General features: G+C 59.8%; 1 protein-coding gene and 1 long non-coding RNA gene across 2 annotated transcripts in view; one reads left to right on the top strand and one right to left on the bottom strand.

Annotated features, from left to right (window-relative positions):
• Positions 1 to 550: 550 nt before the first annotated feature.
• Positions 551 to 9779, bottom strand: ggt6 (gamma-glutamyltransferase 6). Its single transcript, XM_031895017.1, has 4 exons — positions 9639 to 9779; positions 4050 to 4387; positions 3370 to 3483; positions 551 to 1960 (listed from the first exon to the last, which is right to left on the bottom strand). The coding sequence occupies exons 1-4, from the start codon at positions 9728 to 9730 to the stop codon at positions 777 to 779; spliced, it is 1728 nt and encodes a 575-aa protein (XP_031750877.1). The 5' UTR covers positions 9731 to 9779; the 3' UTR covers positions 551 to 776.
• Positions 9780 to 9902: 123 nt separating this feature from the next.
• retn.1 overlaps positions 9903 to 15778 on the top strand; it is a 65288-nt gene continuing 59412 nt past the window's right edge. The window contains exon 1 of the long non-coding RNA XR_004220814.1: positions 9903 to 10131. This is a non-coding gene — a long non-coding RNA (resistin, gene 1). The remainder of the gene's footprint in view (positions 10132 to 15778) is intronic.

Genomic DNA, 15778 nt, shown 5'->3' with positions numbered 1-15778 from the left:
GCCCAACACCTGCCTGAAACTGTCCTAGGAACCATTCTGATTGGCTCAATGGGCCCAACACCTGCCTGAAACTGTCCTAGGAACCATTCTGTTTGGCTCAATGGGCCCAACACCTGCCTGAAACTGTCCTAGGAACCATTCTGATTGGCTCAATGGGCCCAACACCTGCCTGAAACTGTTCTAGGAACCATTCTGTTTGGCTCAATGGGCCCAACACCTGCCTGAAACTGTCCTAGGAACCATTCTGATTGGCTCAATGGGCCCAACACCTGCCTGAAACGGTCCTGGGAACCATTCTGATTGGCTCAATGGGCCCAACACCTGCCTGAAACTGTCCTGGGAACCATTCTGATTGGCTCAATGGGCCTACCACCTACCTAAATAATTTTAATGGTACCATTCTGATTGGATTCTGGGGGTTATATTACCCTATAGGGGTTAAATGCTTTTATACCTGTGAGTACAGGATAGTTAGCGACAGCGCCCCCTGTAGCACAGACTGACAGGTGCGGGTATTGAGCGCATATTTTTGAAAGAAATGGATCAAAACCATAATTATAAAAAACAATATATTATTATTCTGTGCTGTGATGAAGCTGTTGAACAGGTCACAGTAGGCCAAACACATAACAGCGCCCCCCGCTGGCCTAATAAAGTCTATGCCAGTTCCAGCGGCCCCTCTGGCATCACACAGTCCATCTAATTCTACCCATCAGGGGGCATTATGGGCAATATATGTGGAACAGTCTATTGTATCCGACACAGGGGGGACCTTCCTACAAACCCTCGTGAAAACAGCAAAGGCCCGAAGATCTGGCAACGTGAATATGTTCCGCTTCTACTGCTACAGCCACAGCCGTCGGTGGGTTTGTGCCCCTAGGGGTCTCCGGTGGGTTTGTGTCCCTAGTGGTCTCCGGTGGGTTTGTGTCCCTAGGGGTCTCCGGTGGGTTTGTGCCCCTAGGGGTCTCCGGCTGCGTTACCCCCACAGGGGAATGTTCATGGGCCAGTGATTCCCGGACTGACTCGGTCAGATTCATTTGAAGGAACAGGTGGTTTAAGATAACCTGAGCCAGAGAGGAAGGAACAGAGCTCCCCCCAGTGGCTGCCAAGCCCATTACATCCCCATCTGCCCCTACAGACAGCACCGCTGGGCAGGCCCAGAAGTCGGGGTGCGAGACATCGCCATGTTGGGTAAAGTCGCTGAGGAGGATCCCTGTGATGGGAGAGACAAATCCTGAGCCAAATGAGCTGTTGAGGGAGAGAGACAGTACCAAGAGGTCCCCAGAGGAGCGCGCTACCATCACATTGGTCCCTACAGGGGCGGCCCTCCGGCCCATCCATGGAAGCAGCAAAGAGTCGGAACTGGAGTTCTCACTGAGTTTCTGCATAAAGTTGGACAGAATCGACCCAGCAGTTTGGCCACTGGATGTATAAAGTGTAAGCTCTTCTACACGTAGAGTCAGGGGGGCCTCAATATCAGGGCGATTCTGGGAGATAGCGGCTGTGAACTTGTCCCTTATGGCGGAGTCGGTATCGGCAGGGAGGCTCTGGGCCAGTCGGCCCGTCACAAAGGAGTCCGTATAGAGAGTAGAGAGCTGCTCCAGGAAGGCCCCCAGGGGAGGGTTGGTCACTGTCTCCCCCACTCCTTTCAGCCCCCCAGTGGGGTTATTGTTCTGGCAGAAGAGCTTGCAGAGTCCCTCAGAGGAGGAGATGAACTGCCGATTGTTCTGCAAGGCGCGGCCCAGTGGGTCGTCCACACGGAACCCCTCATTCGCAAGGTTGATGGCCGGACGCAGAAGCTCCGCCCATGGCTTGTGGCCGTAATTCTGGTGCAGTAGGCGGAGACCGTGGAGCATCATGGGAATCCCAAACGGAGTGGGGGAGGGCTCACGTGGCAGAGCGTTCAGCAGGCTGGCACTACTGGTGCTGCCATTATACACAATGCAGGAGAATACGCCCCCTACAGTAAGGGTAAGAGATACATTAGGGTACAGCACTGTCTGGGGGTCCCCCCAGCACTCAATATTCTCCTATTTGTGTCTGTAAATTACGCTCCCACTTAGATTGTAAGCTCTATAGCGCAGGGACCTCTGTCTCTCTGACACTCAGCCCTATGAATGTATTGTTCCGCAGTACAGCACCGAGTACACAAGTAGCACCATAGAAATACACGCACTGCGCTGTGTATAAGGGGGAGGAACGCTCTGCGCTGTGTATAAGGGGGGAACGCTCTGCGCCGAGTATAAGGGGGAGGAACTCTCTGCGCTGAGTATAAGGGGGGAACGCTCTGCGCTGTGTATAAGGGGGGAACGCTCTGCGCCGAGTATAAGGGGGAGGAACTCTCTGCGCTGAGTATAAGGGGGGAACGCTCTGCACTGCGTATAAGGGGGGAACGCTCTGCGCTGCGTATAAGGGGGGGAACGCTCTGCGCTGTGTATAAGGGGGGAACGCTCTGCGCCGAGTATAAGGGGGAGGAACTCTCTGCGCTGAGTATAAGGGGGGAACGCTCTGCACTGCGTATAAGGGGGGAACGCTCTGCGCTGCGTATAAGGGGGGGGAACGCTCTGCGCTGTGTATAAGGGGGGAACGCTCTGCGCCGAGTATAAGGGGGAGGAACTCTCTGCGCTGTGTATAAGGGGGGGAACGCTCTGCACTGCGTATAAGGGGGGAACGCTCTGCGCTGCGTATAAGGGGGGGGAACGCTCTGCGCTGTGTATAAGGGGGGAACGCTCTGCGCCGAGTATAAGGGGGAGGAACTCTCTGCGCTGAGTATAAGGGGGGAACGCTCTGCACTGCGTATAAGGGGGGAACGCTCTGCGCTGTGTATAAGGGGGAGGAACGCTCTGCGCTGTGTATAAGGGGGGAACGCTCTGCGCCGAGTATAAGGGGGAGGAACTCTCTGCGCTGAGTATAAGGGGGGAACGCTCTGCACTGCGTATAAGGGGGGAACGCTCTGCGCTGCGTATAAGGGGGGGGAACGCTCTGCGCTGTGTATTGGGGGGGAACGCTCTGCGCTGTGTATTAGGGGGAGAAACGCTCTGCGCTGTGTATAAGGGGGAGGAACGCTCTGCGCTGTGTATTAGGGGGAGGAACGCTCTGCGCTGCGTATAAGGGGGGGGGAACGCTCTGCACTGTGTATTGGGGGGGAACGCTCTGCGCTGTGTATTAGGGGGAGGAATGCTCTGCGCTGTGTATAAGGGGGAGGAACGCTCTGCGCTGTGTATAAGGTGGAGGAACGCTCTGCGCTGTGTATAAGGGGGGAGGAATGCTCTGCGCTGTGTATAAGGGGGGAAATGCTCTGCGCTGTGTATAAGGGGGGAAATGCTCTGCGCTGTGTATAAGGGGGGGGGGGAATGCTCTGCACCTTACCCAGGGAAGTGCTGTGCGGGTGAGTAACTGCCAAACACAAAACTGAAGCAATTCCAGCATCGACCACTGTGCCGCCATCTTGCAGGATGTCTTTCCCGATCTGCGAACAGGCGTCTGTACCAGGGGGGGAGTATACACAGGGGTAAGATATTCACATATATATGGGGGGGCAGATACACAGGGGAGAGGGAGGGTCCCCTGAGTGCCGTAGGTAGGCGAGTGAGAGGGTCCCCTGGGTGGCGTAGGTAGGCGAGTGTGAGGGTCCCCTGGGTGGCGTAGGTAGGCGAGTGTGAGGGTCCCCTGGGTGGCGTAGGTAGGCGAGTGTGAGGGTCCCCTGGGTGGCGTAGGTAGGCGAGTGTGAGGGTCCCCTGGGTGGCGTAGGTAGGCGAGTGTGAGGGTCCCCTGGGTGGCGTAGGTAGGCGAGTGTGAGGGTCCCCTGGGTGGCGTAGGTAGGCGAGTGTGAGGGTCCCCTGGGTGGCGTAGGTAGGCGAGTGTGAGGGTCCCCTGGGTGGCGTAGGTAGGCGAGTGTGAGGGTCCCCTGGGTGGCGTAGGTAGGCGAGTGTGAGGGTCCCCTGGGTGGCGTAGGTAGGCGAGTGTGAGGGTCCCCTGAGTGGCGTAGGTAGGCTAATGTGAGGTTGCACTGGGTGCAGTAGGTGAGTGTGAGCAGAAGGAACACTCACCAGAGTCAGTCACAGCGATGCCATGATGGTAGGTGCCAGTGGCATGGTGGTGCCCAGCAGAGGAGGAGTCGGAGTGCCCATCAGGCCCATGTTGGTGGCTGTGGTGGTGACTCTCATCTCCTTCCTCCTCCTCTTCCTCTTCATGATCTGAGTCCAAAAACTCTTTTTCGTTCCCAGTCTGCTCCGAGCTCCCCAGTAACCCATTCTGCCCCCGGGGCTGCCCCGCGCTGCTAAACTGCACTTCATACAGGACAAATCCCACGGCCACCACTAGGAGGAGCATGGAGGCGAGCACTCGCAGGCAGGTCTCTCTGCCCCGCCCATGGGGGGAGGAGTTCCTAAATAGGAATAGGATATTTATATAAATGAGTGTGTACTTACCTAGAGATATAACTTCAGCACAGGCTGGGGCAACATGCTCTCCGGGGGGGCAGTAATGTAATAGAGAGAGTACAGGGAAGAGCGACTAAGCTGATAAAGGGAATGGGCTCAGTTATGGGGAAAGGCTGGCCCAGTTGGGATTGGTTACACTGGGGGGGGGGGGGGGGGCAGTTAAGGGGGGGTCACTATATATAAATATATAAGGGGGGGGCAGTAATGAAATAGAGAAAGTACAGGGAAGAGCGACTAAGCTGATAAAGGGAATGGGCTCAGTTATGGGGAAAGGCTGGCCCAGTTGGGATTGGTTACACTGGGGGGGGGGGCAGTTAAGGGGGGGTCACTATATATAAATATATAAGGGGGGGCAGTAATGAAATAGAGAAAGTACAGGGAAGAGCGACTAAGCTGATAAGGGAATGGGCTCAGTTATGGGGAAAGGCTGGCCCAGTTGGGATTGGTTACACTGGGGGGGGGGGGGGGGCAGTTAAGGGGGGGTCACTATATATAAATATATAAGGGGGGGGGCAGTAATGAAATAGAGAAAGTACAGGGAAGAGCGACTAAGCTGATAAAGGGAATGGGCTCAGTTATGGGGAAAGGCTGGCCCAGTTGGGATTGGTTACACTGGGGGGGGCAGTTAAGGGGGGTCACTATATATAAATATATAAGGGGGGGCAGTAATGAAATAGAGAAAGTACAGGGAAGAGCGACTAAGCTGATAAAGGGAATGGGCTCAGTTATGGGGAAAGGCTGGCCCAGTTGGGATTGGTTACACTGGGGGGGGGGGGCAGTTAAGGGGGGGCAGGTTTCATTAAGTGCGCTCGGGGGAGGGGGTCATAGGGGTGGGGGGGCCCCTGTGGGAAGGTGTGTGAAGGCCGCGGTAGGGGGCATTGGGGGGGTGCAGGGGCCCCTGAGACAGAAGCCCCGGTGGGCCCTGCACCCCCAAGTCCAACCCTGGGTACAGCTGTGCCCGGGGCAGGATGAAAGTGCCCTTGTGCCCTCAGCCGGAGCTGCCCCGTAGATGCCACGACACAGGGTGATGCAATGACACGTGTGCCCTGTAGGGGGCAGGATATTTTGCCCCTGTAGGAGTCACAGTGCCGGTACAAACTCTATAAACACTGAGCCCCGGGACTGGCCCAGCAGGTTCAGCAGGTTCCCAAATCCCTGAGTATTATTCTGCCTGAGGGACTGGCGCCGGCCCGGGGCTGTGACTGGATCAGCCAGTCGGACTGGATTCCATGATAGGATCAGGATCTGCCCCAGTGAGAGGCACTAAGGGCCCTGGCACAACTCCCTGCACCCTGCCCCGACATCACTCCCCTGTGTAACTATAACTCCCTGCACCCTGCCCCGGCATCACTCCCCTGTGTAACTGTAACTCCCTGCACCCTGCCCCGGCATCACTCCCCTGTGTAACTGTAACTCCCTGCCCCGGCATCACTCCCCTTGTGTAACTATAACTCCCTGCACCCTGCCCCGACATCACTCCCTGTGTAACTGTAACTCCCTGCACCCTGCCCCGGCATCACTCCCTGTGTAACTATAACTCCCTGCACCCTGCCCCGGCATCACTCCCTGTGTAGCTGTAACTCCCTGCACCCTGCCCCGGCATCACTCCCCTGTGTAACTATAACTCCCTGCACCCTGCCCCCAGCATCACTCCCTGTGTAACTGTAACTCCCTGCACCCTGCCCCGGCATCACTCCCCTGTGTAACTATAACTCCCTGCACCCTGCCCCGGCATCACTCCCTGTGTAGCTGTAACTCCCTGCACCCTGCCCCGGCGTCACTCCCTGTTTAACTATAACTCCCTGCACCCTGCCCCGGCGTCACTCCCTGTGTAACTGTAACTCCCTGCACCCTGCCCCGGCGTCACTCCCTGTGTAGCTGTAACTCCCTGCACCCTGCCCCAGCGTCACTCCCTGCTTAACTATAACTCCCTGCACCCTGCCCCGGCGTCACTCCCTGTGTAACTATAACTCCCTGCACCTTGCCCCGGCGTCACTCCCTGTGTAACTATAACTCCCTGCACCCTGCCCCGGCGTCACTCCCTGTTTAACTATAACTCCCTGCACCCTGCCCCGGCATCACTCCCTGTGTAACTGTAACTCCCTGCCCCAGCGTCACTCCCTGTGTAGCTGTAACTCCCTGCACCCTGCCCCGGCATCACTCCCTGTGTAACTGTAACTCCCTGCACCCTGCCCCGGCATCACTCCCTGTGTAGCTGTAACTCCCTGCACCCTGCCCCGGCGTCACTCCCTGTGTAACTATAACTCCCTGCACCCTGCCCCGGCGTCACTCCCTGTTTAACTATAACTCCCTGCACCCTGCCCCGGCGTCACTCCCTGTGTAACTGTAACTCCCTGCACCCTGCCCCGGCGTCACTCCCTGTGTAGTTGTAACTCCCTGCACCCTGCCCCAGCGTCACTCCCTGTTTAACTATAACTCCCTGCACCCTGCCCCGGCGTCACTCCCTGTGTAACTGTAACTCCCTGCACCCTGCCCCGGCGTCACTCCCTGTTTAACTATAACTCCCTGCACCCTGCCCCGGCGTCACTCCCTGTGTAACTGTAACTCCCTGCACCCTGCCCCAGCATCACTCCCTGTGTAACTGTAACTCCCTGCACCCTGCCCCGGCATCACTCCCCTGTGTAACTATAACTCCCTGCACCCTGCCCCGGCGTCACTCCCTGTTTAACTATAACTCCCTGCACCCTGCCCCAGCGTCACTCCCTGTGTAACTGTAACTCCCTGTATGCTGCACACAATACACATAACAAGACATACACTCTTTACTCTGCCAGAGCAATGCAGGGGTTAAAAGCGAGTGACTGGGGCTCACAGCCAATAGGGCACCCAGGGAGTGGCTGCTGGGAGTTGTGCCAGGGTGGGGAAGGGAGGGTGTGACTCTCTCACACACACACACAGCTCTGATTTACACACAAGGAATGTTACCTCCTGTCACTCATTTACACACACACGTGCTGCAGCCACACCCACTCACACTCGCTGTGTATCCCTCACTCACACTCACTGTGTATCCCTCACTCACACTCACTGTGTATCCCTCACTCACACTCACTGTGTATCCCTCGCTCACACTCACTGTGTATCCCTCGCTCACACTCACTGTGTATCCCTCGCTCACACTCACTGTGTATCCCTCGCTCACACTCACTGTGTATCCCTCGCTCACACTCACTGTGTATCCCTCGCTCACACTCACTGTGTATCCCTCGCTCACACTCACTGTGTATCTCTCACTCACACTCACTGTGTATCCCTCACTCACACTCAGTGTATCCCTCACACACACTCCGTGTATCCCTCACTCACACTCCGTGTATCCCTCACTCACACTCACTGTGTATCCCTCACTCAGTGTATCCCTCACTCACACTCAGTGTATCCCTCACTCACACTCAGTGTATCCCTCACTCACACTCACTGTGTATCCCTCACTCACTGTGTATCCCTCACTCACACTCAGTGTATCCCTCGCTCACACTCACCGTGTATCCCTCGCTCACACTCACTGTGTATCCCTCGCTCACACTCAGTGTATCCCTCGCTCACACTCAGTGTATCCCTCGCTCACACTCAGTGTATCCCTCGCTCACACTCACTGTGTATCCCTCGCTCACACTCACCGTGTATCCCTCGCTCACACTCACCGTGTTACCAATCCTGTTCGGTCAAGACACTGTTTTCGCAATGGCCAGTGTTCGCAGCTCAGTGTGATCGCTCGTACATCCGTTTTGTTTGTTCCTCTTTTTTATTTCGTCTCTTGTCTCTTCATCACTTTGTGGTCCTTCGCTTATCTGTTACTACTTTTCACTTTCCGTTTTCTCCACCTTACTGCTTGTTATCCTTCCCCGACTTTGTATATTTTTTTTTTCTTGTATCTGCTCACACTCATTAACCTCGCTCGCTCACTATCCTCTCCACCCGTGTATCCTCGCTCACACTCACAGTGTATCCCTACGCCTCACACTCACGTGTATCCCTCGATCACACTACCGTGTATACTCGCTCACACTCACCGTGTTATCCCCTCGCTCAAACCAACTTCCCCTTCAAACCCCCCCCGTGTAATCTCGCTCACACTCAGTGTATCCCTCGCTCACAACTCACTGTGTATCCCTCGCTCACACTCACCGTGTATCCTCGCTCACACTCACCGTGTATCCCTCGCTCACACTCACCGTGTATCCCTCGCTCACACTCACCGTGTATCCCTCGCTCACACTCACCGTGTATCCCTCGCTCACACTCACCCGTGTATCCCTCGCTCACACTCACCGTGTATCCCTCGCTCACACTCACCGTGTATCCCTCGCTCACACTCACCGTGTATCCCTCGCTCACACTCACCGTGTATCCCTCGCTCACACTCACTGTGTATCCCTCACACATCCAGACACCCAGACACCCAGACACCCAGACACCCAGACACCCAGGCACCCAGGCACCCAGGCACCCAGGCACCCAGACACCCAGGCACCCAGACACCCAGACACCCAGACACCCCAGGCCACCCGCAGGCACCCAGGCACCCAGACACCCAGACACCCCATCCAGACACCCAGGCACCCAGGCACCCAGACACCCAGACAACCCAGACACACAGACACCCAGGCACCCAGCACCCAGACACGCCAGACAACCCAGACACCCAGACACCCAGACACCCAGACACCCAGACACCCAGGCACCCAGGCACCCCAACCCAGGCCCCACACCCAGACACACCAGGCTACCCAGACACCGTCAGACCCCAACCCAGGCACCCCAGGCACCCAGACACCCAGACACCCAGGCCAGCCCAGGCACCCAGGCACCCAGGCACCCAGGCACCCAGGCACCCAGACACCCAGGCACCCAGGCACCCAGGGCAGGGCACTGTAAGTGGGGTGCATGGATGATAATAATAGTAATGAGAAGGCTGTATATATACTCACAGTGAGTGATACTCAGGTATAATGAGAGACTGTAATAGCGATATATATATACAGTATAGGGAGAGGGGAGAGCGGGACAGGGGGGGGGGGAATGACAGGGCGAGGGGGGGGGGGGGGAATGACAGGGCGGGGGAATGACAGGGGGGGGAATGGGGGGGGAATGACAGGGCGGGGGGAATGACAGGGGGGGGGGGCCGCACCCGGGGGGGTGGGGGGGAAGGACAGGGGGGGGGGGCCGCGGTACCTGAACACTCGGACAGACACCTGTCCCTCCGGCTCCTCCGCCTCCGAGTCCCGCAGCCTCTGGTACCGAACCTCCTGCCTCACGGCTCCCATGGCCCCTCACCCCGGTACCTACCGCCGCTTCCGGGTAATACACCTGCCACTCACTCCCTGCCAACCGCGTCTCCCCGCCCCCTAACAACCCGCAACACCTGCAGCCAATAGCCTGACAGTGCTCCCCAGCCCCGCCCCTAGCAGCCCCGCCCACTGAATCGCACTCTGGGGCCTTGGGAAGAGACTATTGCCGAGATGCGAAGGTTCTTATTGGCTCCTGTTGGTCCCAGGCAGCGGCCCAGCGGGTCTATGGGAGCCACAAGGCACTGGGCCACTGAGGTACCGGTACGGGTTGCTGCTTCTATTTCCGCACGGAGCCATCTGATAGGCTGCTGATTGATACTAGACACGCCCCTGCGTTACCTGTGCTGGAAATCTATGGGAAGGGCCGCTATACCCAGGTACTCATCTGCCTCTGCCCCCCAGGGGGAGCTCCACCTACCTGCCTGTATTGCCCCCCCCCAAGGGGGAGCTCCACCTACCTGCCTGTATTGCCCCCCCCCAAGGGGGAGCTCCACCTACCTGCCTGTATTGCCCCCCCCCAAGGGGGAGCTCCACCTACCTGCCTGTATTGCCCCCCCAGGGGGAGCTCCACCTACCTGCCTGTATTGCCCCCCCAAGGGGGAGCTCCACCTACCTGCCTGTATTGCCCCCCCAGGAGGAGCTCCACCTACCTGCCTGTATTGCCCCCCCAGGGGGAGCTCCACCTACCTGCCTGTATTGCCCCCCAGGGGAGCTCCACCTACCTGCCTGTATTGCCCCCCCAGGAGGAGCTCCACCTACCTGCCTGTATTGCCCCCCCAGGGGGAGCTCACCTACCTGCCTGTATTGCCCCCCAGGGGGAGCTCCACCTACCTGCCTGTATTGCCCCCCCAGGAGGAGCTCCACCTACCTGCCTGTATTGCCCCCCCAGGGGGAGCTCCACCTACCTGCCTGTATTGCCCCCCAGGGGGAGCTCCACCTACCTGCCTGTATTACCCCCCAGGGGAAGCTCCACCTATCTGCCTGTATTGCCCCCCAGGGGAAGCTCCACCTATCTGCCTGTATTGCCCCCCCAGGGGAAGCTCCACCTATCTGCCTGTATTGCCCCCCAGGGGGAGCTCCACCTACCTGCCTGTATTACCCCCAGGGGGAGCTCCACCTACCTGCCTGTATTACCCCCCAGGGGAGCTCCACCTACCTGCCTGTATTACCCCCCAGGAGAAGCTCCACCTACCTGCCAGTATAGCCCCCCAGGGGAGCTCCACCTACCTGCCTGTATTGCCCCCCAGGGGAGCTCCACCTACCTGCCTGTATTGCCCCCCAGGGGGAGCTCCACCTACCTGCCTGTATTACCCCCCAGGGGAAGCTCCACCTATCTGCCTGTATTGCCCCCCAGGGGAAGCTCCACCTATCTGCCTGTATTGCCCCCCAGGGGAAGCTCCACCTATCTGCCTGTATTGGCCCCCCAGGGGGGAGCTCCACCTACCTGCCTGTATTACCCCCCAGGGGGAGCTCCACCTACCTGCTGTATTGCCCCCCAGGGGAGCTCCACCTACCTGCCTGTATTACCCCCCAGGGGAAGCTCCACCTACCTGCCAGTATAGCCCCCCAGGGGGAGCTCCACCTACCTGCCTGTATTGCCCCCCAGGGGGAGCTCCACCTACCTGCCTGTATTGCCCCCCAGGGGGAGCTCCACCTACTTGCCTGTATTGCCCCCCAGGGGGAGCTCCACCTACCTGCCTGTATTACCCACCAGGGGGAGCTCCACCTACCTGCCTGTATATCCCCCCAGGGGAGCTCCACCTACCTGCTGTATATCCCCCCAGGGGGAGCTCCACCTACCTGCCTGTATTGCCCCCCAGGGGGAGCTCCACCTACTTGCCTGTATTGCCCCCCAGGGGGAGCTCCACCTACCTGCCTGTATTGCCCCCCAGGGGGAGCTCCACCTACTTGCCTGTATTGCCCCCCAGGGGGAGCTCCACCTACCTGCCTGTATTACCCCCCAGGGGGAGCTCCACCTACCTGCCTGTATATCCCCCCAGGGGGAGCTCCACCTACCTGCCTGTATATCCCCCCAGGGGGAGCTCCACCTACCTGCCTGTATTGCCCCCCAGGGGGAGCTCCACCTACCTGCCTGTATTGCCCCCCAGGGGGAGCTCCACCTACTTGCCTGTATTGCCCCCCAGGGGGAGCTCCACCTACCTGCCTGTATTACCCACCAGGGGGAGCTCCACCTACCTGCCTGTATATCCCCCCAGGGGGAGCTCCACCTACCTGCCTGTATATCCCCCCAGGGGGAGCTCCACCTACCTGCCTGTATTGCCCCCCAGGGGGAGCTCCACCTACTTGCCTGTATTGCCCCCCAGGGGGAGCTCCACCTACCTGCCTGTATTGCCCCCCAGGGGGAGCTCCACCTACTTGCCTGTATTGCCCCCCAGGGGGAGCTCCACCTACCTGCCTGTATTACCCCCCAGGGGGAGCTCCACCTACCTGCCTGTATATCCCCCCAGGGGGAGCTCCACCTACCTGCCTGTATATCCCCCCAGGGGGAGCTCCACCTACCTGCCTGTATTGCCCCCCCAGGGGGAGCTCCACCTACTTGCCTGTATTGCCCCCCAGGGGAGCTCCACGCTACCTGCCTGTATTACCCCCCAGGGGGAGCTCCACCTACCTGCCTGTATATCCCCCCAGGGGAGCTCCACCTACCTGCCTGTATTGCCCCCCCAGGGGGAGCTCCACCTACCTGCCTGTATATCCCCCCAGGGGAGCTCCACCTACCTGCCTGTATTGCCCCCCAGGGGGAGCTCCACCTACCTGCCTGTATTACCCCCCAGGGAAGCTCCACCTATCTGCCTGTATTGCCCCCCAGGGGAAGCTCCACCTATCTGCCTGTATTGCCCCCCAGGGGAAGCTCCACCTATCTGCCTGTATTGCCCCCCAGGGGGAGCTCCACCTACCTGCCTGTATTACCCCCCAGGGGGAGCTCCACCTACCTGCCTGTATTGCCCCCCAGGGGGAGCTCCACCTACCTGCCTGTATTACCCCCCAGGGGAAGCTCCACCTACCTGCCAGTATAGCCCCCCAGGGGGAGCTCCACCTACCTGCCTGTATTGCCCCCCAGGGGGAGCTCCACCTACCTGCCTGTATTGCCCCCCAGGGGGAGCTCCACCTACTTGCCTGTATTGCCCCCAGGGGGAGCTCCACCTACCTGCCTGTATTACCCACCAGGGGGAGCTCCACCTACCTGCCTGTATATCCCCCCAGGGGGAGCTCCACCTACCTGCCTGTATATCCCCCCAGGGGGAGCTCCACCTACCTGCCTGTATTGCCCCCCAGGGGGAGCTCCATCTACTTGCCTGTATTGCCCCCCAGGGGGAGCTCCACCTACCTGCCTGTATTGCCCCCCAGGGGGAGCTCCACCTACTTGCCTGTATTGCCCCCCAGGGGGAGCTCCACCTACCTGCCTGTATTACCCCCCAGGGGGAGCTCCACCTACCTGCCTGTATATCCCCCCAGGGGGAGCTCCACCTACCTGCCTGTATATCCCCCCAGGGGGAGCTCCACCTACCTGCCTGTATTGCCCCCCAGGGGGAGCTCCACCTACTTGCCTGTATTGCCCCCCCAGGGGGAGCTCCACCTACCTGCCTGTATTACCCCCCAGGGGGAGCTCCACCTACCTGCCTGTATATCCCCCCAGGGGGAGCTCCACCTACCTGCCTGTATTGCCCCCCAGGGGGAGCTCCACCTACCTGCCTGTATATCCCCCCAGGGGGAGCTCCACCTACCTGCCTGTATATCCCTCCAGGGGGAGCTCCACCTACCTGCCTGTATTGCCCCCCAGGGGGAGCTCCACCTACCTGCCTGTATTGCCCCCCAGGGGGAGCTCCACCTACCTGCCTGTATTACCCCCCAGGGGAAGCTCCACCTACCTGCCTGTATTGCCCCCCAGGGGGAGCTCCACCTACCTGCCTGTATTACCCCCCAGGGGAAGCTCCACCTATCTGCCTGTATTGCCCCCCAGGGGAAGCTCCACCTATCTGCCTGTATTGCCCCCCAGGGGAAGCTCCACCTATCTGCCTGTATTGCCCCCAGGGGGAGCTCCACCTACCTGCCTGTATTACCCCCCAGGGGGAGCTCCACCTACCTGCCTGTATTACCCCCAGGGGAGCTCCACCTACCTGCCTGTATTACCCCCCAGGAGAAGCTCCACCTACCTGCCAGTATAGCCCCCCAGGGGGAGCTCCACCTACCTGCCTGTATTGCCCCCCAGGGGGAGCTCCACCTACCTGCCTGTATTGCCCCCCAGGGGGAGCTCCACCTACCTGCCTGTATTACCCCCCAGGGGAAGCTCCACCTATCTGCCTGTATTGCCCCCCAGGGGAAGCTCCACCTATCTGCCTGTATTGCCCCCCAGGGGAAGCTCCACCTATCTGCCTGTATTGCCCCCCAGGGGGAGCTCCACCTACCTGCCTGTATTACCCCCCAGGGGGAGCTCCACCTACCTGCCTGTATTACCCCCCAGGGGAAGCTCCACCTACCTGCCAGTATAGCCCCCCAGGGGGAGCTCCACCTACCTGCCTGTATTGCCCCCCAGGGGGAGCTCCACCTACCTGCCTGTATTGCCCCCCAGGGGGAGCTCCACCTACTTGCCTGTATTGCCCCCCAGGGGGAGCTCCACCTACCTGCCTGTATTACCCACCAGGGGGAGCTCCACCTACCTGCCTGTATATCCCCCAGGGGGAGCTCCACCTACCTGCCTGTATATCCCCCCAGGGGGAGCTCCACCTACCTGCCTGTATTGCCCCCCAGGGGGAGCTCCACCTACTTGCCTGTATTGCCCCCCAGGGGGAGCTCCACCTACCTGCCTGTATTGCCCCCCAGGGGGAGCTCCACCTACTTGCCTGTATTGCCCCCCAGGGGGAGCTCCACCTACCTGCCTGTATTACCCCCCAGGGGGAGCTCCACCTACCTGCCTGTATATCCCCCCAGGGGGAGCTCCACCTACCTGCCTGTATATCCCCCCAGGGGGAGCTCCACCTACCTGCCTGTATTGCCCCCCAGGGGGAGCTCCACCTACTTGCCTGTATTGCCCCCCAGGGGGAGCTCCACCTACCTGCCTGTATTACCCCCCAGGGGGAGCTCCACCTACCTGCCTGTATATCCCCCCAGGGGGAGCTCCACCTACCTGCCTGTATTGCCCCCCAGGGGGAGCTCCACCTACCTGCCTGTATATCCCCCCAGGGGGAGCTCCACCTACCTGCCTGTATATCCCTCCAGGGGGAGCTCCACCTACCTGCCTGTATTGCCCCCCAGGGGGAGCTCCACCTACCTGCCTGTATTGCCCCCCAGGGGGAGCTCCACCTACCTGCCTGTATATCCCCCCAGGGGGAGCTCCACCTACCTGCCTGTATATCCCTCCAGGGGGAGCTCCACCTACCTGCCTGTATTGCCCCACAGGGGAAGCTCCACCTATCTGCCTGTATTGCCCCCCCAGGGGGAGCTCCACCTACCTGCCTGTATTGCCCAGGGCTGGAACCAGGGGCTGGGGATGTAACTCTATTGCCTGCAGTCCCCTAGTTTCTGCCACTGATGCTGCTCCTGTGCACCCACACCCCCTCTGGCACCCACACCCCCTCTGGCACCCACACCCCCTCTGGCGCCCATACCCCCTCTGGCACCCACACCCCCTCTGGCACCCACACCCCCTCTGGCACCCATACCCCCTCTGGCACCCATACCCCTCTGGCACCCACACCCCCTCTTGCACCCACACCCCCTCTGGCACCCACACCCCCTCTGGCACCCATACCCCCTCTGGCACCCACACCCCCTCTGGCACCCATACCCCCTCTGGCACCCACACCCCCTCTGGCACCCACACCCCTCTGGCACCCACACCCCTCTGGCACCCATACCCCTTGGCACCCACACCCCCTCTTGCACCCACACCCCCTCTGGCACCCACACCCCCTCTGGCACCCACACCCCCTCTGGCACCCATACCCCCTCTGGCACCCACACCCCCTCTGGCACCCACACCCCCTCTGGCACCCACACCCCCTCTGG

This window comes from Xenopus tropicalis, chromosome 1, assembly GCF_000004195.4.
Source record: "Xenopus tropicalis strain Nigerian chromosome 1, UCB_Xtro_10.0, whole genome shotgun sequence".
NCBI lineage: Eukaryota > Metazoa > Chordata > Amphibia > Anura > Pipidae > Xenopus > Xenopus tropicalis.
The sequence above is the reverse complement of the archived record's forward strand: the minus strand, read 5'-3'. Positions and strand labels throughout refer to the sequence as shown.

Coding starts and splice junctions, on each gene's coding strand:
- ggt6 (XM_031895017.1), bottom strand. CDS start 9,730: ATGGGAGCCGTGAGGCAGGAGGTTCGGTACCAGAGGCTGCGGGACTCG. Junction 4,388..9,638: donor GTGTCTGTCCGAGTGTTCAG/GTACCGCGGCCC, acceptor ATTCCTATTTAG/GAACTCCTCCCCCCATGGGC. Junction 3,484..4,049: donor CATCGCTGTGACTGACTCTG/GTGAGTGTTCCT, acceptor CCCCTGGTACAG/ACGCCTGTTCGCAGATCGGG.